This window comes from Vespula vulgaris, chromosome 1, assembly GCF_905475345.1.
Source record: "Vespula vulgaris chromosome 1, iyVesVulg1.1, whole genome shotgun sequence".
In the NCBI taxonomy this organism is placed as follows: Eukaryota; Metazoa; Arthropoda; class Insecta; order Hymenoptera; family Vespidae; genus Vespula; species Vespula vulgaris.
The window spans coordinates 10,970,246-10,993,275 of NC_066586.1; the positions used below are offsets into that span (position 1 = coordinate 10,970,246).

The 23,030-nt window shown below is 37.2% G+C and overlaps 1 protein-coding gene across 3 annotated transcripts in view; it reads left to right on the forward strand.

Moving 5' to 3' along the window:
- LOC127063716 (inhibitory POU protein) overlaps positions 1-13,893 on the forward strand; it is a 41,742-nt gene extending 27,849 nt beyond the window's left edge. For 2 of the 3 annotated variants that reach the window (XM_050993844.1, XM_050994022.1), the window contains 2 exons: positions 844-1,050; positions 7,148-13,893. In XM_050993844.1, coding sequence (XP_050849801.1) covers positions 844-1,050; positions 7,148-7,912 — 972 coding nt within the window. In that variant the 3' untranslated portion in view covers positions 7,913-13,893. The remainder of the gene's footprint in view (positions 1-843; positions 1,051-7,147) is intronic. The other variant, XM_050993938.1, reaches the window with a different exon arrangement.
- Positions 13,894-23,030: the final 9,137 nt, after the last annotated feature.

The window sequence follows — 23,030 nt, forward strand, 5'->3', positions numbered from 1 at the left end:
TTATATATGTAATCAAAGATAATTAAAAGTTTTACGTTATTTTAAAATGCGAAGAAACGTTTTTATACCAAATCGAAAGTCTGAAGAAGTTCGTAGTACTCACTTTGAGTCTCGGTAGAAGAAACTATTTTCGGAATATCGATCGTACGGCCATGCTGCTGTAGAATACTCGAGCAGTCTGTTGTCTGGATGCTGTTCGATAGGATAGTTTTAAAAGCGGATGAAATGCCATACGATACATACGGATTACATGCATACAATATTTATTCATATTTGCGTGTCGACGTTTTAGATAACGTCTACGATTTCAAAATGCATGCTTAAAATACTTGAGAAATATACTATTGTATAATCGATTTTAGAAAATACATCGCTCTTGCTAACCACCTTAATAAGTTGATAAATAAAAAAATGTCTCCTCGATAGGACATTCGAAATTTTGTACGTACGTATGATATGTCTTAAATTGACAGGTAACACGTAGCAACGTTTATATACGTCAATCATTCATACGATCTGATCATGGAAATACCATTACCGAAAATAATTTAGAATCGATGTATCGATCGAATAAAACCAAAAATATTGCACGAATTGCAGAATTCGAGGTATGATTTTATATTCCTTGGAACACATTGTTATCGTCTTGAAAATCTGAGGTAATGATCGTTCCGTTTTGATTTTTTCTTGACTAAGATAATCTCACGTTGTTTTTATTATAAAAATTTAACAAGCTCGTCTATAAAAATCTAGTTATAGACATTTCGTCCTATTTATCGATCGGTCGTATGTAAGAAATCCCATCTTCAATTATCGTCACGCACGGTATGCTTTCTGTTTCAGGGTGACTTATTCGGGGGCTTGAACAGCGGTTTGCAAGACGGCTTACTTTCGAGGGCGGAGGCTTTAGCTGCGGATTTGGGAAAGCACAACGCGGGCACTCCAATGCCTTTGAAACACGATCCGGTTTCTGTCTACCATCACGGTGCTCACATGCCAACCCCCCATCCAAATAACCGGCCGCATCATCAGGTACAATCACACCTCTTTGTGAGTTTGCATTTATGCTATACTACATTCGTTCCTACGGATAAGATCCTAAAATTTTTCGGGAATTTTCTAGAAGCGATCAAATTCAAGATATCAAAAAAATCGATCAAGTTCCTATTTCCAATTAATACATATTTATTTTAAACGACATATTGTTCTTGATGATACGATGATACGATCAAGAGATCTTTTTAAGTAAAAAGAAAGTAATACGTTTTTATACAGTGCGCTCATTGAAATTTTATTAATAATCAAGTATATATTTAATTGACATATATTTCATATCGTGATATTATTTGAAACTATATCCTTATTATTAATATAAGTAAACTTGGAGCTTTTCAACAATCATTAATTCGCATGTTCATACTATTTTGAATTAAATGTACTTAATACATTGCATATACATGGGTAATAGATAGATATATCTCGTGTTTTACATCATATATTAGCTACAAATTTTGATTATAATCAATATAATAGGGGATAACAAATTTGGTATGATTGACTATTTATCTAAAATATTTGAAACTGTATATCTTGATACAATTATAAATATATAAATACATATGAAAGTTATATATAATTATACATAGTTATCTCTAAATAATATAAGAAACATAAAAAGTGAATAAATATTTACTCTACAATGTGTTAAAACATTTGCTGACTTGATCATTTCTTTAGAAACACAATACTCAAATACTATTAAATTCCTCGATTACATTGTTACATTTGTTTATAATATTTTGTACCATCTATTTGCTCTGTCCAACATGACTTAGATATTTTTTCCAAAATTCTTTTAATTCAAAGACATTAATAAACACAATTTCGATGTATTCAAATCATACGAAATCTGTTTGAAGATAGTATCGTGACGAAGATATAAAGCGCAATTCCGTTCAGTTTACTCGATGGGTATCGTAAACGAAACGCGAGCATAACGTTACTTTATTAACATCGACGTTTGTACCGGCTTGGTTCATCGATATAACGATTGCTTTAATGACGAACTCGGTCCCAGGAATATACAGTATGTGAAGTCACGTAGATACATACGTACGAATCGTCTATGGTCCCCAATGTTCGTGCACATGCAACAATAAAATGAAACGAGTTCCGACAGTGAGTTAAAATCGCGGAGAATAATTAATCGACTCGGACATTTATCGCAGTCTATAATTAATCGGTACTGTTGAAAAATGTAACTTAAGCAGTATGTTCATCGGCGAGTTTAAATAATAGACAGACGAATGAGTGAAAATTTTAATTTTCGTCCGATTTAATTATTGCCGTGAATGCCACGTTCAGCGACTTCGTTTGTAATGCAGAAGCAATTTTACTGGTTAAAATGCTCGTACGTATGTACCAGAAAGAGAGAGAGAGAGAGAGAGAGAGAGAGAGAGAGAGAGAGGAGAGAGAGAGAGAGAGAGAGAGAGAGAAAGAGAGAGATAGAGTATGATTTGTGGCTTCGCCAATATTCAACTTCTGGTCTTCAATTTGTCGAATGCTCCTTTCGCGGTGTTTATGCTAATTCAAGCTCAATCTGAGGCTCCATGAGACTGTATGAATGAGAGAAAGAAAGAGAGAAATAGAGAGAGAAAGTGCTAGAGAGAAAACGAATAGGATGGTAAGAGGGTGCCCTAACCAATGTGCTTCGACCCGGAATGATCGCGTAGGGGCGTTCCTTGTATAATATCCCGGCTCTGGGACGACCTGTAATGCTCTCTGCGGGATACAATAAACTTTGGGGATCGTGGATCGCATTCGTACGGCGAAGGTTAAAAATACATTCCGTGTAACTCCCGGATATATCGGATTCACGGATTTACGACAACTTATACTCGTGAAGTTGACTTCGTTCGAATTAGGTAGAGAAAAAGAGAAAAAGAGAATCATTTTATTAGCTTTTCGTATATTCATTTGATTTTTTTCGTATAATGGTCCTTAAACTCTCTTATATTCTCTGTTATCTCTTTAAACTTTTATACTGTATTAATTCAAAGTATTTCTTTTCTTTCCGTTTCTTTCTTTTTTTTTGTTCTTCATATAATCTTTATACCCTTTTAATCTTTATAAAAAGAACTGTCTTATTGATTTGACAGAAATTATAATCTTTTTATTGTTAATGAAAAGAAAAGAGACAAAACGAACAAATGAAATTAAAAAATAATATTAAACGAATCAGAAGTATAGATCTGATATGCGAGAATTTTGATTCTATTCGTTCGATGAGATTAACGTCTTCCTCATTTGTAAGCACGCTCGTTGATCGTTAAGTACCCAGGCGTTGTCCCATTTTTCCACTTCTACTTTCTTCTTTTCTGTCCCTACTAGTGTTACTACAGATGGTCCAACCTCCCATAAACTTTGTTTTTATTTGTGACGCTGACGAATTCAATAACAACGATCTTGCCATCCCTGCGGCAATGTGGTGTAACTGGTAACGTATTACGTTCACGGACGCATGTAACGAGTTTCGTATAGCCCTGGATCAAAAGAGAAAAAGAGACAGAGACAGAGAAAGAGAAAGAGAGAGAAAGAGAGAGAGAGAGAGAGAGAGAGAGAGAGAGAGAGAGAGAGAGAGAGAGAGAGTGAGAGAGAGACGACTAACCCTAGCATCGTGTCAGTCTAATGATGAAATATTGCAGCGAGTCTCTAGGGCCCTACGCTCACTATGTTGCTCCCTGGTCCCTTACCCACTCTATATTTGCCGTCAAACTCTCTCTGGCGGCCCTATCGTAGTCCTTCTCACAACCCTGGGTAACAACTATCCCGCGAAAATTCGTGCTGAACCCGTACCATCGGCTCGTAGACTATCGTACTGTTCTATTCTCGCGAGAATAGACGTTTGCGAACGAGTACTCGTTACGATACTTCTCGTTATTCGTGTTTCCAAGGTGAAAATAAGAAAAACTTGAGAAGAAAACGTTTGAGATATTTTGTTCGTGTTTCTATAGTTCATCAATTATAAAATCATAAATTAATCAGAAAATTCAACAGATTCAAATTTATTTTTAACAATATAAAAGATATTCAATTTTTTTTACATCAATCTATCGCATTGTTTTACATCTTTGCGACATTATTTGAAAAATTTTGATACCATTTAAAGATCATAAGTTCCATGCTCTTGTGTGTTATTAGTATATCTTTTCTTTTTCTAAAAATTTCGAAAAAAATAAAAAGCCGTTCATTTAAGAATGAAGTCGAATAAGATTAGTTTGATTCTTACACGAACTTTATTCATCTCTTCTAAAAGGAAAGACAAACGAGTAGAAAAAGGCACGAGCGTTTTCGAATAAAATTATGGTTATTAACTATTTAACGTTCAACGAAATAATAATGATAATAATAATAATAATAATAACAACGATAATAATAATAATAATATAATAATAATAATAATAGTTGTTAATATTTATTCAGTGAAAATAGTCTTTCCGTCGGCATATGTAGAAACATAGAAATATAGAAACAGAGAGAGTGAGAGAGAGAGAGAGAGAGAGAGAGAGAGAGAGAGAGCTATATCTGGTCTCACGTTCACCTTTTTGTAAAGCCGATTCCGTCGTCGCTTGTGCGCGCGAGCGCACACTTGCGCCGACTTTTATGTATGACGAGCAAGCTGGCTATAGAATTTTCCCGCTCGCTCCCCACGTCGTACTCATCGTTTTATCTTACCGGACGAGAATATCCATTAAAAGTACTTTATCCTTTTCATATCTGAACAGGATATTTGAATTTTCTATTCTTCGCTCGTATCCCTGGGAGGTAAAAGTAGGCCGCGGAGTGCTACCGTTTACACACCGATGCCGTACCGACCTTATTCTTGCCCAATTTATCTCAACTTACCAACTCAAAACACTTTGGATTCGATCCACGTATATATCTATACCTATATATATGTATGTAGGTATAACATGAACGAATAGTATCAATCCCAACGTAATAACATTGTTTTTGAAAAGAAAATGTTTGATCAAACGATTCTAAGAAATATATGTGAATCTTCCTTATTAAATCTTTATCGGGTTCAAAAATTATTAACATCAAATTTAATATATCGTACGTAATAATATTGGCTTCGAAGATAAATAGAGAATTTTAATAAAGGCACAGATCGATTCTTACTTCTGGATATTTTGAGATCGTAGAAACATGTTATCTTTTCTTTTTTTTTTTGAAGATATAATTAAATAAGAAATATTTCGAGATGTCGGAAATAGGGGAAAATAGGGAAAAAACTTTCGATTGCGCGAGATGTACATAAAAAGAAATCAATGGCGCTAAATTTCAAAGAAGCATAGCGATACGGAGTAAGAAGAAGGAGAAGAAGAGGAAGAGGAAAGAAAACCTTATGCGAGGTGCTACTCACAAGGGGGGTAGCGCCACTCAGAGCGGTGAAAAATATGAAGGGAGCTCATAAATAATTTGTAAGGGGTCGCGCTTGCTGCGCTCTGTGACGACGCTCGTGGCACGTGCTGCATAATTGTGTGCGCTGCCTTGTATACATTTTCTCTTCTTCTCCCTCCAAGACACTTCCCTCTCTCTCTCTTTCTCTCTCTCTCGTTATTCATGTATCTGTCTCTTTTTTCTTTCTCTTTCCATCTTCCCTTTCTTTTATACGCAAATACACGAATGCATTACTTTTTTCCTTTTTCGCGTATACTGTAGTAAAAATGTAAATAATATACGCGTCCATTACGTTAAATTCTTTAAAACGAGTTTAAAATAAGAATTACCACAACAATTCTCTCTTTCTCTCTCTCTCTCTCTTTCTCTTCGTCTTATGTTTCGCCAAAACGTTCGATCGTTTATACGATTCCATAAAAAATTTTCCAGTTTGTAAGAGAAAACGGTCCGATATCGTTCGACTAATAATACGCTCGTAAATCGACACGCGCAGACTCGTGACAATCGATTCCTTGAAAAGCCGTCTCCGGACAACGTTATTTTGGCATTTTACGCTGATTTTTTCTCCGCCGTTATCGTGACCTCCTAGTGACGATAGTTAATCTTGACTGACGTTTCATATCGAGATAATATCGATATTTCTTCTTTATTACGAGATATCGAGATAATTTGTTCGTTCGAATTTTAGTACGACCTTCCTTTTACTATCGTTACGATTTTTCTTTCGCGAGAGGTATATTTATTTATCTCGTTGACGAGACGAAGATTCCAAGTGGTTAGACGTTTAAGATAATTACGAACTTTCACGATCGTTTGACGCGTCCGAAACCGGGGCATGCATACAAAAGCACGGTCGTTTAATTATTTACTAATAGTTTGAAAATTTAAAGCCACAACCATGATACAAGCAATCGTGGACATAGTCACAAATAGTCTAAATAATCCGATAATATTAATCACACTGCGAATAGATTCGATCGTAATGCATAACTAATTTAGTCTACCGAATATCAGCTTTTTTTTTCGAAAACATTCATAGTTAATGGCAGGTGAATGGCCCAACGTAATCATTTTTACTCATTTAATGTATTTTAAGTTCCGTATTAAAAATGACACGATTAATTTGGAATTGTAGATAAAAAATAATTTATAAAATTTAATTTTCGAGGATTCGATTTACTATCGATTTAATGAAAAAATAATAATCGGGATGAAACGTAAGAAAATAAAGTCATAGATCGAGCGGAACATTGTTTCTGCTCATCCTTCCCATAAATTTTAGGTAATAAATCTTTGACATTACTTTCGATTTCTCGCGAAATCTTTTTAACTTCGACCGACTTCATTGAATGGTCAAAACGAAAATGAATTGGGAAAGTACTCGAATCGATCGATCTCTTTGACGCTTTCCATTATCGAACGTCTATTTTCAAATCATTGAGAGAATAAAAGAAAATGCGGCGCAACCTCATATTTCATATCGTATCCCGCAGTTCGAATAAATTTATAAAAAGTCATATGAGAACGGCGACCGTCGGGAAACTTGGTGAACTTTCTAAAAGCAAAATCGAAATGAAGAGAAAGAAAGATCATTAAGGATAACGACGCGAGCCGTAACGAATCCAGGTTGTGTCGAGTGCGAAGGAACGCGAATTAAAAGTACATAAATTATCTGTTGCAGATGAGTCACCCTGGAATGGAAAGCCTGGACATGTTGGACCCAGCAAATTCCATGACAACGTTGACGCCGATGTCCGAGGGAGCTGGTGGTGGTCCGGGTCATCACGCAGGTATACATGGACCTTCGGTGTACGGTGGAATGAACGGGATGATGGGACATCACCATCATCACGGTAACCTTGGTGGTGGAGGTGGAAGCGTACCGCATCCTGCTCATCATCATCCAGCGATGGCAGCAGCAGCAGCGGCGGCAGCAGCGGCGGGTCTTCATCCTGACGCTGATACGGATCCGCGAGAATTGGAGGCATTCGCAGAACGTTTCAAGCAGAGACGTATCAAATTGGGCGTGACACAAGCCGATGTAGGCAAGGCTTTAGCGAATTTGAAGTTACCAGGTGTGGGTGCACTTTCTCAATCGACGATATGTCGTTTCGAATCGCTCACTCTCTCGCATAACAATATGATAGCACTAAAACCGATACTCCAAGCCTGGCTGGAAGAAGCCGAGGCTCAAGCGAAAAACAAAAGACGTGATCCAGACGCACCATCCGTTTTACCAGCCGGTGAAAAAAAACGTAAGAGGACTAGCATCGCCGCGCCGGAAAAACGCTCACTCGAAGCATACTTCGCGGTACAGCCCAGACCATCCGGTGAGAAAATTGCCGCGATCGCGGAGAAGCTCGATCTTAAGAAGAACGTCGTCAGGGTCTGGTTTTGTAATCAACGGCAGAAGCAGAAGAGGATGAAGTTCGCGGCTCAGCATTGACCCGAGGGTGGCTTGTGACAGCAGAACTGACCCTACCAGTTGCCCAGTCTCGAGCCGAAACCCGAACCCCTGACCGAATTTCAGGGCTGGCCGTGAAGATTCAGAAAAAAGATTTTCTTCGTCATCTATTTTCTTTATCCCGGTCTCCTTCTTCTTCTTCTCCTCCTTCTTCTTCTTCTTCTTCTTTTTCTTCTTCGATGTGTCTCGAAAAAACGGCCCGAGATTTCTACGACTTGATACTGTGGCCATCTGGTGCAACAAATCAGCTGCCGTCGGTGACACTGTTGCAGGCTGATATCGAAAAGTGGCTACGAAAAGCCGCATTAGACGGTCTCTCTCGACGCGTTGTGACATTGAACCTACCGTGTTTCGGTGTGTCGATGAAAGGACGATCTTGTTTGGCTCTTTTGAAAAGGGGGGATTTTCTCCTGTCTTTGTTTCTCTTTTTCCTTTCTTTCTCCTTTTCTTTCTTTTTTTTTCTTTGTTTCTTTGTCAATACTATCTTGCTCATAATCGGCAAAGTAAATAAGACTCAAAGAAATCTCCGTTTTCTATAACAACCGGAACAGCGAACGCTTCGATTTTACGAAGCGATCGCACGATAAAACGTTTTACGAGCTCGTTTTACCCCTTTCGTCGTCATCGTATACGCCTCTCTCGAGCAAAATGTGTCGCCCCATCAACAAATCGAATCTTTCCGAACTGACTACTTCAGTTTTTTACGATGAAAAACATAGATACGTGCGAGAGAATCCTCCCTCGAATAATCGATCGAGAAAATCGAGAAAATCGAGAATCGAGAAAGAAAAGTCCGAAAACGGAATAAACGCGTCTCGGAAAGTACAATTCGAAACATAAAAAATATAAAATATGTATTGTTATAAAATCGTCGCGCGTTCACATCGCGGCGAAGTAAAAAAAAGTGATATTAATCCTAATGATGACGCTCAGTGAAGTGTTGTAAAGAAGTGAACGGAAAGCAAGCTAGAGAGAGAGAGAGAGAGAGAGAGAGAGAGAGAGAGAGAGAGAGAAAAAGAGAAAAAGAGTAAGAGAGAGAGAGAGAGAAAGAGAGAGAGAGAAAGAGAGAGAGAGAGAGAGAGAGAGAGAAAAAGAGAAAGAGAGAGAGAGAGAGAGAGAGAGAGAGAATGCATGTATGTGCATGTGCGTGTGTGTATGTGTATGTGTGTAAGAGAGAGAGAGAGAGAGAGAGAAAGAGAATGACCGTGTGAAAGGAAGAATGTCTGAGAGAGAATCTATAGAGTGAAAAATGAAAGGAGAAAAAGGAAGAAAACAAAAATAGGAGAATATGTTTTACGTAGTGATGTTGGACAATCAGTGAAAAGACTGTATCATATCATATTAAAGCAATACACAGTAGCATTAGTCGTCGAATTAAACGAAAAGAAAATAATGAGAGATGACAAGAAAGAACGACCATACATATAACCGTTCCTCGTATTTTCCGCGATCGTACGTGTACGTTTGATCGAAGGTAAAATCGACGAGTAAGAAGATCGATTATAGTCGATCGACTTTTATTATTTCCCCTTTCGCCTAATCAGGAATCGTAAATAAGATGTTGGTAACGATCGTCTCTCTCTCTCTCTCTCTCTTTCTCTCTCTCCCTCTTTTTATTATTTACTTCCTATTCTCTAAAGAACATGCGTATATACTTACATACATAACACATACACGCATAAACATTTGTACGTACACACAAAGTTCTCCGAGTCTCGTCGTAAATATCTTGAAAACGTCTCGGACGATCGTAGAGAAAAAGATACTCGAGGAATCGGCCTATTCGAATTTCATGAAGGAGACTTCGTCTGTATACATGAGTACATATATAAATACATACATGCATATATATATATATATATATATGAATATATATATTTTATTCTCGATAAAATACTCTATCCACCTATCGACAACGAAATCGACACACAAGGGCAACTTTAAAGCGATACGAAAGATCTATGCTCGCTGACACTACATTGTATCGATCTTGAAAAGAGAGAAGAATCTTGCAAGCGATTAGATCATCACTAATGGACAGCTCAGCTGTTGCTTAAAGTTTATCGCGTGCATCGAGCAATACCACGAGGATAAGTACTGAATCGAGAACTTAATACGAATCGTTGTGTAATAGCTGAACAAAGACACGAGATAGAAAAAGAGAGAGGAAGAATGAGTGTGTGAAAAAGAGAGATAGATTGAGAGAGAGAGAGAGAGAGAGAGAGAGAGAGAGAGAGAGAGAGAGAGAGAGAGAAAGCGAGAGATCGAGCGTGCGAGAGAGAGAAAGAGAGAGAGAGAGTGGGGGATGAAAAATGGTAGTCATTTTTAAGAAAACGTGTACATAAGTAAAAGGGATAAGTATTTTCTAGAGGGGTAATAGTCTAATTACTATTCGATTAAGTAATCGATGAAAAATTCTAGTGCAATATAGTATCTAGTCAAGTTCTTTATTATTATTATTATTATTATTATTATTATTATTATTATTATTATTATTATTATTATTATTATTATTCCTCTTTGTTGTTTATCTTCCCTTCTTATTTTTTTTCGTTTGCTTTTTTTCTTTTTCTTCTTCCTTTTTTTTAACAAACGATACTTCGACTCGTGTTAATTGATATTATATAGATATAGATACACTTCTCGACGACAAAACGTGTTATTTTCGTATGCATTCGTTCGCGACTATATGACAGATCGATAGCCCGAATCGAAATCGAGATTATTTGTTAGCCCATTCTTTCACGAACGTGCATACAAGCTTAAAGAACTCCGTAATTTGTCCGACCCACTTTTCCTTTATATTCGTATCGCGGATATTCGTTTGACAGCACGGACTGAATTCCAGTTTGGTAATTTATTTGCTTTCCATTTCGAACATCGAGCGATTGTTTTTTCGCCAAATCGAGACCACGAAATCGTTGTTGGATCGTCACGTTTTCATGGCGGACGTTCGAAAAGACGGCATTTTAATTGAGGGAAAACAAAAAAGAAAAAAGAAAGGAAAAAATAGAACAGAGAAAAAAGAACTGTCTACTGCTATAATAATTCATGTTATTATTATTATTATTTTGTTCTCCCTTTGCGAGTTTTTAACGTGCAGCAGAAATTTGAGAGTACGAAAATATGATCCACGTTCCGTTTGATCCAGAAATAATCGATCTTTCACAGAGTGGTCGCAAAGACGCGTTTATCGGGAGTGTTTCTTGATGATAATGGTAATAATAATAATAATACCAAATCGGAGACCGAAACTATCCGATTTAGCTGTCACAAATTGTACAATAACGATCTGTTCGCGGTAATGCGATAAGGAAAGTTAACTTATATAGAAACCGATACAAACCGATGCATATTCATATTTACGGTTTAAAGGTGATATTCTATAAAAAATGAGAAAGGTATTCTGTAGATATTAAACACAGGGTAATCAAGTCATATCGCAATATGTTTCTCTAATGATAACTATTATTATTACTATTATTATTATTATCATTATCATTATTACTATTTACCATCGTCATCATCATTATCATCATTATCTCATAATCGTGAAGTACACCTAAAAGCCTTGACAACGTGGCGCGAGTAACGTGAAATTTCCACAAGCTTTCGGTTTCGATCGAAAGGAACCAGAAAAAAAAGGAATCGCGTATAAACGAGTTCACAATCACGTAGACAAATGTTCGCGTATTTTGCATATCTCCGTAAATAAAAAAGGAATGGAAAAATAATTTCGCAAGACTAACAAATATAAGAAAGAAACGATAAGGAGAATGGAACGTGTGTGGATTTTCAAATCGTCGAGTTACGATTATCTTAAAGATGAATTTATACGAGGAAAAAGATTTTCTATTCGCGGCTCGTGAAATTTTTGAAATTTCTTCTGTTCGTTCGCGAAGAACTTTGAGAAATTCGTGTCTCGGTCCTTCCGCGTATATAAAAAAAAAAAAAAAAAAAAAATCTGTGTGCCAAGTCCGTTTAAAAAGCAGCGTCTGTCTCTGCCGTTTCTTAACAAAAAGCAAACTATATATTTTAACAAGCCTACGAATTTCAAGATTAGCGATAAGCAAACGCGAAAAAATTTCATGCGAAGACGATAATATATATTTACCTTGCACATTCCATGATACAATTACATCGACCGAACATAATCATTCTATTCTATTGTATGTACTCTCGTATTATTATTCAGCATTTGTAACCTCGTGTATGATTTACGTTAATTTTTTGAAAGCTATGTAAAAATGGTTAGGAAAGAAAGAAAGAGAGAAAAAAAAAGAAATGGTTCGTTTATTTGTAGAGAGGTTGGGCAGATAGGTGGCGACTAATTAATTTAAGAAAGCCGATTTGATCAGGTTGCGTCTTATCGATACGTTGAGGAAAAAGTGATTAAAAATGCATACACACGCATATCTTCTTTATTTTACGAGAAATGATCTCGTAACGGCTATTCGAGAATCATTTTAGAAAGCTTGCTAATAACGAGCTAAGATAAAAAATAGAACCGAAAAAGTATTACGTTGAAGCGTACGACGATGAAATTTGTATAAAAGATTACGAGAACTACTAATTAGTATAAATAATTATTATCGGTAATTAGTTTAAATGTTTATACAAATTTAAAAGAAGCCAAAATGAATTGTTAAACTTTAAAGTCTTACTCATAGGTGCTCCCTTTATGTAAAATTTCCGCGAAAAAACAATTACGTTCGTTCATTTCTGTCGTTATTCGAAATAGTGTATGAAGTATGATGATAGAAAGATGTAAAAAACGTCAAAGTATGTATAAATATTCTAACAATGAGTATTATAAAAAGCAATTTAAAAGTAGAAACTACGTCGACGAAGAAATGAAACTTTCCTCGCAAATTTATATTACGTATTGTACATAAATATATATATATATAAATATGTGTGTATATATATGTGTATATATATATATATATATATATATATATATATATATATATATATATGTATCACTCTTTAATTTTTTCCTTCGAATTATCGTTAATCGTCTCCTATCGACACAGCGTAGTAATTGAAACACCATTTATGAGTAAGACTATAATTGCGGAGCGATATAATAATATAATAAAGACATATCATAAAATATTAGTTTAATTGCCTGACATTGTAGAGATTTATATGTAAATATGTTGCGTGCAACTTGGAGAGAAAAGCTCCTAAGAGTTACGATAAAATTATTAGCGAAACAATTGTCGAAATGGTAGTTGCCTACTTCACGTTGTCCTTATTAATATTTGTTTTCATTCGATTGAGCTTGCATTGTCTTACATTCGTAGGCACTTTCAATAATCTGTAAATAATAATTGAAGAATTGTAAATCTATTTGTAAATTGTTATATAATAATTAATTCACTAGTTAAATTCTATTCGCTTTAGTCTAATGTATCCACATAAATATATAACGCATTTTCACGGAGAACTTGACATCTCGTTCGTGTTGTCCCATATCAAGGAGACATATTTTTCTAAACTTATGGTCGTCTGTTCGAGCTTTCTCGTCTGATTTCATCGATGAATAAATAAACAACAAACATGATCTTCATCCGTATAATAACCATTCGATAGACAACATCGTGAACAAAATATGAAACTAAAGTGTAAAGAGAAAGAAAGAAAGGAAGAAAGAAAAAGAAAAAAAAAACGGAGAGGGCAGGGTTTTCGATAAAATGGGTTTTTTCAAAACCAGAGAAAGAAAGAAAAAAGAAAAAAGAAAAGAAAAAACTCTGTCGAATCAACAATATCCAATATCCGTTTTCTAACTACACCAAATTGCGCGCAATGTAAAACAAGGAGAAGGAAAGAATCCTCCATAATTGTACATATCATGTGCCATAACTCATTTACCATACTTTGTGTCCAACTTTGTTCCAAGTACCTATTCAACTATAAATATTATAGTATAATAAAGTAAACCTTGATGTTATTGATAATTTCGTATTTCTTTAATCCCGTAGTATTGGCTCGAACTTGGCGTAATACTTACATAGAAATTTTTATCGGTTTATATTTTCTTTTTTTTTTACATTGTAAAGCAACTCCATCGGGACAATATACAAATACCTAAGTATTCTTATATAGCAATCTGATAGTTCGTAACATCGAACTACTCAGGCAAGTGTGGTACACGATGCTACCATTCACATGCGCTTTAATACAGTACTACTAAAAAAGAAAGAATTTTTTTTACGTTCCTAAGCGGAAATATCACCTCATGCAATGTTCTTTTATTGAACCTAATCTAGGTTCGAGTAGGTTGCGTGTCCTACGGCTATCAGTCGGTGCATGATATTACAAATTTATAGGAAGGACACGAATACACACCGTTAAAAAGATTATTTATCCAAATCAGGAAATCGTGCTCGGCTTTCATGTGAAACGTCCAACATTTCATACTTCCACATACGTATACAGCGACGTATATATACCATATATGCTAGCGATACGATAAGTCTCTTTAAACTTTCACAAAAGTCGTTGCTTCTACGAGCTCTATATTACCACGGAGAGTTAATTAGGTTAGTGGTACGCGTTCTCTCTGAAATTTGTCGAACTTGGATCGTATCATTTGGGCACTCTCACGTTTATGAAGGTTCATCACGCTTCGGGATTCCACGTGACCCATTAAGAGCTGCTAAAAACATATACCTATGTATACGAAAGTAGCTGAGTTTCCTTATCAACGATATATTTACATATAGTCATCAAAATTGAGACGTCCAGGTGGTATACGTGACAAACGTAGTCCTTGAAGAACAAGGATCACTATCGAAGTACCTGTTAAAGAAGAAAAAGAACCCCAATCTACGTTATAGGATATCGCGAAAATTCAGGAGGCCGAAAGTGCCGCGAGCGAAACGAGCTTACGGTATCTGCTGATTAATTGGCATCTCGTGTAAACAACTATCGAGACCTAAGGCTTGTTTGCTCGTGTACATATACATACTGGCTGTTGCTGCGTTACTGCTAGCTCGGCTAGCAGCATTGCAGCTCTTGGTAAGGACCCATGCTCGCAACAAGCCTCGTTCAATACGTGAATGTGCGCGACACGAACACTCTTATGCGACGTATACTCTCTCTCTTTCTCTCTCTTTCGGTGAACATGTGGCAGGCGTGCCTAACTCGTGTAGCTTTTGTGTTACAAATCATGTTTACATTAGCGCTACACTTACGAGCCGAGTGTACTCGTTTCCCTGCCGATAAAATAGCCCGAGGAGAATCGGTAGCCAATTTGTTCGTCTACGTAGCACGTTGATTAGTTTGATTTTAGGATTCGTATTTGATCGTTTCAATTTCAATGTAAAAAGAAAAGAAATTAAAAAAGTTCGCGCGTGTGTGTGTGTGTGTATATCGTATTCTATCTAGCAATGACAATCTTAAATTTGACACTCAGACAGTATTATACCGCCAAATGTTTTATATATATATATATATATATATATATATATATATATATATATTGTATATATATGTATGTATGTATGTATGAATATGGTTAATCCTGTTTCATGTGTAGAATCCTAGACTGTAGAAAATCTCAATAATAAATGGAGTAGAGACATTCGAAATATGGGTTCGTCGGTGAATACCGGAAATATCCCTTGAGTTGTTCGATAGACAAATGGATAAGTTCTGAGAATAGCAATATAGAACTAGAATTAACCCTAACGATAATTATCCTATGTGGAACATATATTAAAGGACGAATTTTATCGAACTTTGCAGTTTATATTAAAAGAAAAGATTGAAGTTCAATGAGTTATTGGAAGGAAACAAGTTTTCTTGCTAAAAACTATTAATAAATAAACAGGACTCAAAAATGCAGGAAAATTATTTCATTTGGTAGAAGGCTGTAATATTTTTGCTGTAGTGATTCCCAATGTTAGGAGAACTGGGAAGCTACTTAGAAAAAGAAGAAGAAGAAGAAAAAGAAAAAGTACGTACCTAAATATATAAAAACGTTGTTGGTGTGTATGAAAACGTTTCCGGAAGGAGAACAAGACGTAATAATTCGAAGTGCGAGAGACATATATCTATATAAGAAGAAACGTGAATATTAGACGGTTGACAGCTGGTAGATTACAGGGAATAGAAGAGAATACGTAGTCGGCTTGGGAGAATACAAAGTCTAGCATACTAGTATACTGGCAAACGTTGAAAGTGCAACTGTCAGGAGGTAATTACGGGAATGGAGATGGAAACAGTAGAAATGTAATTGTTTTAATGATAGCCTCGATGTTAATAATACTACCGTCGTAGTAGTCCGGATAGGTGGTTCAATCGAAAGTAGGCTAGACTTCTTCGTCGAAGGAATTATCGATTGGACGTGAAACGTTTAACCGGTAGAATCGAATCTCGTTACCGTTCTAGACGATAAAACACAACGCCACGACAAGTTTTCGGTTCATCCTTTAAAGGTGAACAATTTCAAGTTTTTTCTTAAATTCGGAAATGTTTTCCAACTTTCGATCGACCGTCTCTGGAGGTGCTCTTCTTGAGGCTCGATCGACGGAGTTTGCAGGTCAAAGGGGGATCGAAATGGAAGAAAGTAAGAAAGAAAGAAAGGGAAAGAGAGAGAACAAACTGACACAAGGACACAACTATTGGAAGGTAAAAAGAAGAAGAACAAGAAAAACAAAAAGAAAAAGAAGAAGAAGAAGAAGAAGAAAAAGAAAGAGAATAAGAATAAGAAGAGAATAAGAAAAGGAAAGAAGCACGAGTTGCAACTTTCCAAGAACTCTCAAGCGCTATGGACTCCCTCATCATAGAAGTTATTGCGATACAATGACCGTCCCATAAATAATGCATCTTTCGCGGAATTGCCAGAGTTTTGCGACATTGTTCGGCCGCGAGATACGTGTATCGCGGACAAAGGGCGTCCTGACACGCGAAATTGACCAAAGGAAGGACAGAAACGAACGTGAGTAGTGGAAAGAGAGACATAGAGACATAGAGACAGAGAGATAGAGAGACAAAGAAAGAAAGAAAGAGAGAAAGAGAGAGAGAGAGAGAGAGAGAGAGAAAGGAAGAAAAGAAGAAAAAGAGAAAATAAAGATAGGGAAGGGAAGAAACGAGAAGGCCGAGGGTCTCGAAGATGTCGTGACGGTGAGGGGTCGGATATTCCATTCTATGAGCCACTGCAGCGGCAGATATAACGGGCACGACACACTGGAGTTGCTGACGCGAGACCCGAGCGATGGGGGTGAATTATACATGAAACAGAACACAATCACCCTCCCTCTCCCACTCCTACGGCCGGCGTCGTCCTTTCTAGCCCTCCCGAAAACCGCCCCCGCAGCATCCAACTGGCCATGCGGATACCAACACTCGGCTAGAGCTCCACCCGTCTGCTGTCATTCGACCTGTCGCGAACTCTCTCTCTCTCTTTCTCTCTCTCTCTCTCCTTCTCTCTCTCTCTTTCTCTTTTTCTCTCTCTCTCCCTCTCCCTCTATCTATTGGTCTCGCTAACCCGATCGCGAATTTCGATGCCGACCGAAAATCGCTGCGCAGTTGATGGATATTATGAGGATAAAGCCCGTCGATGTCGATTCTCATCCATGCTTTCCCACCTTTCGTTCAAAGGTTTATGCTCTCAGCAAAAGCATTTATGTACATATCTATGTAGATATGTACGAGAGATGTTGGCAATCATCGACCCGATAGATATTATAACTTAACTGGGTGGAATTAATGGGAAATTCTCGATTGAAAGTTTCTTTACTATATGTTGTGTATATATGTATATATATGTATAATATGATATATATATATATATATATATATGATATATATATGTATGTATGTATGTATATATCAGACGTATATTGGCACAAGTACACATGGTCGCTTAAAAGCTTTCGACGTATTATATTTGCGATACGCTCCGATAACTTAGCTTCGAACATGAACGTAACATAGCCTTCCTTGAACGAAATATATTGTACTTATATCTAATAAAGGTGAAAGCGTTGTTCGTTAAAAACACGGGATTAGAAGACGACGATGGGAAATCTCACAGGCGAGATACAAAAGAAAACTAATAAATTCAAAATAGTAACCCGATTCGTTTGGAGCGTTCTTAACTTAACTTAAGTTAACGTTAAACGCGAAAGACTGCCGCCTTCCTACCCCTGTTAATCCTTGATCTTATATTTAAGCGGTAAGGATTTATTTTAGTACGCGGCGGCGTTGAATGTCTCTCCTTCTTTCTATCTCTCTTTCTCTCCCTCCCTCTCTGTTTCTCCCTCATTCTATCCTGTATTTTTACGAGCGTGTTAATGGAGTCGAAAGACCCGTCTCCCTTTCTTTTTCTTGCTTTTCTTCTTACTCGTTCTCGCGTCGAGCTAGCTACCCACCCATCCTTGGCTTCTTTCCCTCGTCTTAATTGAAAAAATACGAACTTCTCGCTTTTTTTTCTTTTTCCCTTCTTTTTTGTCGTCGTCGCTTGAGAGTACTTCATTTTATACGTATACTACCACACCACCGTGTTATTACGAAATATTGCAGTTTTATAAGCGTGGAAAGACATGGAAAAATTGAGGCGTCGAGCGTAATTAAACAAAATGAAAGCGGACGATTCTTAAGGGACGACCAAAACAATTTCTACTTTGGAATTGATCGTAGTTCTAGTTGTAATGTTGACCTAAGTATCGCAATTTTCATTCTAGAAATGATAAGGCACAATAATGCAGCTAGCGTAACGAATGAAGACGACTAGGTAAAAACTAGTTCAGTGTGATCGATCGGTTCTCTCGATCGATATCTATGATCGCTCGATAGTCGAATCGTAAAGACGAACTTGTCCAACGCAAACGTGAATTTCATCGAATCGATTGCCTTGTAGGTACTCGCTCGTTTCGTATTCTCGATTAAAGAAAATAAATCTCGGTCGAAATAATTGAGAAGCAAGAGAAAAAGAGAGAGAGAGAGAGAGAGTACGTTAGAACCAAGTATGATTATATGTAGTCATATATTCAATGAGTCGAAACGTTGATTTGCTATCGATAAATTCGCTCGTTCGAAGATGATGTTATGCAAGAAAAGTAAACTGAACCTACGTTACTTTCGATATAAGAAAATGAATATGGAAACGTTCTTCATTTTATATTCTCAACGTTGAAATCAAGTTGGATATTACTTAATTGCTACGACGGTAGTGGGATGACTGGTGTTTCGTAATCGTCGTGGTAGATAAAAACAAAAGCTTGTCTCTGCTAATCAAAGTGCTTTCGCCTTCGCCTTCGCCTTCGTCTTAGCCTTAATCCTGGCTTAGCGGAGACTTAAATATTCCTTGTAAACTCTTGGCCAATGCCGAGGATTAGTAAATGGGAGCGATGAAGGGTCTTGTCTTCAGCTTAGCTAGGAAGTGCCGAGCTTCGTTGTAATAGGATAAGACCGAAAAGGAGTTTTCTTTTTCCTTGTATATTATGGTTAAGTTCAAAGTATCCGAAGATATTGGCTGAAGAACATCATAGAGTGTCTTATAATTATAAAACAGATCACACGTAACTTTAAGAACATAGTAACATAGGTACATAATACTAGGCAAGAATTTATTTAAATTTTATTACTTAAAAAGTATTTCGTTTTACATTTTCTATCTGATATAAATTTGTACGCAGGTTGAAACTTTAACTACACGATCTATTTTTGTAGTAATTATTAGAAAAGAGAAATATTAAGTATATTAAATAAATATTAAAACGATTGAATGAAAAAAATTATTCTATTATAATTATCTGTAATGAAATACTTTTCAACGAACTAATTTCTGTGTTTTTTTTTTTTAATAAAGAATTATATCATTATGTTAAAGTAATAATATATAGTGTTACATTACTTTTAAACAACATTAAACGCATACATATATATTATAATTCTGCAATCACGCAATTTTGGATTTATGGATTAATATTAAAAATTATATTGTAGCTTGATATATAAAATATCTATTATACCACATTCAATTTGTTTCCAAAAATAAATTAGGTATACATCTGTATACCTAATTTTCTTTATAATAAGAAATAATGTTGAAAGAGATTATTTAAGTAAGGTAATACGTATAAGGTAACTCTCCGCTAGGTAAAATATTCTTACAAACGATGTTTTATTGCGAATTGCGATTCTTCGAAGTAGCTGAAATAAAACGTTGAAAATTCGAAGAGAACGCTTGTGGGAAAGCTAAGAGGAAAAGCGTTGGGTGACAATGTACGGCGTACGACACGCGAAACCCGAGGAGGCATCGCCTTATAATTAGTGGCAATGCGGGACAATGACGTGCGCGGGAACGAGTCGAGTGCCATGGGGTTGATCATAGCGAGGGTTGGAAGAGTGAGGAAGGTTGAAAGAGTGTGTGTGGGTGGGAAGATGGGGAGGGGGAGGGAAGAAAGAAAGGAGACGGAACTGGAGACGGAAAGGAAAAATGTCACGTGGGAGTCGAAGATGAGAGAGAAAGTGAACCGTTGAAGCAGTTGGAAGAAAGAAAGAAAGAAAGGTAAAGGAACAATTGACAGAGATAGAGAGACGTAGAAAATCATATGGGACAACAAAGACAGGTTGAGAAAGAGAGAGAGAGAGAGAGAGAGAGAGAGAGAGAGAGAGAGAGAGAGAGAACGATAAAGACAGAGAAAAAGAGAAAGAGCAAATATGAATATGAAAACGAGAGAGAGAGAGAGAGAAAGAGAGAGAGAGAGAGGTAGATAGAGAAAATGACAAAGATAGAGAAAAAGAGAAAGAGACAGGCAGACAGACAGAGAAAAAGAGAGAAAAAGCAAATATGAATACGAGAACGAACGAAAAAGAGAGAGAAAGAAAGAAAAAGAGAGAAAATATGTATATACGAGAGAAAGAGAGGTGAGAGAGAGAAAGAGAGAGAGCAAGAGAGAGAGAGAGAGAGAGAGAGAGAGAGAGAGAGAGAGAGAGAAAGACTTATCGCATGCGCAAAACGTTTGCGAGCGTGCTCCGTGCATATGGATCAAAGTTAGGTACACTTGGTCGTGCACGCGTCTATCCCTGAACATGTAGAGCCGTATTGTCGTAGCTATGTTCGCTCGTTGCATCCCTTACCCCTCCTACTCCCTTCGAGCTCACTCTTTCTCTCTTTCTTTCTCTCTCTCTCTCTCTCCCTCTCTATACCTCTCCCCTCTTTTTCTTTTTGTCCCCCACCCTGAGTGTCGGCTACACACGTTAAGAGAACGAGCGAAGTGTGTATGTTTTGAGAGCGGTATTATATCGAGCATAAAGAGCGGCCTCGTCCCAAGGGGATGCAGCGTGTGCGTGCTTGCATGCCCTATTCGCGACCCCCAACTTGGGACAAACCCCCTTCTTTCTCTCTCTCTCTCTCTCTCTCTTTCTCACTTGCTCTCTTCTCGACCCTCGCATTTCCACCCGTTTTCTCTAGCTCTTTCTCTCTCCTTTTCTCGTCTACGAGAATACTTCCCTCTCTATGTGTATATATATATATATATATATATATATATATATATATATATATGCTTGAATTGGAAGCCGAGCAGGTTGATAATCTCCGTATAATACAAAAACTCGTACGTTCGCCCCATCGTGAAATACGCTCACCCCTCTTCCATTCTTCTCTAACCACTTCGAATCGTTCCGGTCCCAGCCCCCACGTTCTGTCATCTTATTAACACTTTTTTTTCGTCTTGTCCATTTCCATTTTTTTCTTTTTTTTTTCTCGTTGATACCGATCGACAAGTACAATGTTTTTTTTATTAAGAAACATTTCTGATCCGATGTCTCTTATCGTCTAGAGAATCTATTGTCGGTGAACCTGCTCCAATCAGATTTTACTTAGCAATTTGATTAGCACGATTTGTCGTGGGATTTAATTCGATTATTTTAAATTACTATGTAAGCGTCTTGTGACGCGGATTTTGAAATACATTTTGAAATGATAAATCTTCGTAAAGAAATATGAGGAACTTATAAAATTCTTGATCTTCTCTTCTAGTTCAGTTATCTCATCGACACTTTGCATCCTAGCTGATATAAAGGTCAGTTGTATACTTTCTAGATACTTTAGGAGAAGTTAGAATTGACGTCACACTTACAAACATGCACACTTATGTGTGTGTGTGTGTGTGTGAAGAAACACTAGAATAGGGTATAGCACCGAGCGTCTGTCTATAAAACTCGTTGGAGTGGTCAATCGAGGCGGTCGCGGTTCACCCAGGGAATTGGCGGGAGAGCCGATCGGCGAATACTCTTAAAAGATTAACTCGTTCCTTTTCTAGGTAGTGACGTGACATTAGAAAGAAGAAACTACGTTGACTTGACCTGAGAAACAGCAGCTAGTAAGATATCTAAGTCGTCGTTGGTATCCTCACTCGATGCTCGATCTGTCTCTTGCTCGTTCGTTCGGTCTATGGTCGGCCATTGAAAGATATCCTCTGATCTTCTGGTTGGCTGTTTGATCGTTCGCTATATTTTCAGACGGTTGGGAGTTCGAATGGCTTCAACTCGTGACTCTTTTTCCTTCCTTTCTTGAAAGATACGCTGTTTCCCATTTACCACCCACTTTCTGTTTATATGTATGTGTGTATGTGTATCTATCTTTCTGTCTCTATCTCGTCCCTCTTCGACGGACGCTTTCTAACTCCTAACGGATCTCCTTTCAGTTTTTCTCTCTTTTTCTCTCCCTTCGTGTCTCTTTCTCTCTCTCTCTCCTTTTCTCTCTCCCTTTCCGTCTTTCTCTTTAACTCTCGTTCAATCTCTTCTCTTTCTTCCACCCTTTCCCATCTCTTTTACCCCTCCACCTTCACCTGTCGTCTGTCTACACAGTTAAGTGCCCCGCTTTGATTTCCGTCGGCAAACACTGTAAATTCCTATTGACCCGTCTGCCGTCCCGTTATCACGTTAAATTAGTCGAGAGTAACGAGTATCGACTCGCGCTTCGAGTCGTCTCTATACGATACCTACGTGTGTTTATTTGCTGTACGATAAATATTTCCCGCGGATTTACCCTATGAATCCTCGCGCGTATGTTTGTCGAAACAATACCGAGAGCTGACGGATTGTTCATGGCTTCGAACTCAATCGATCAAAATAT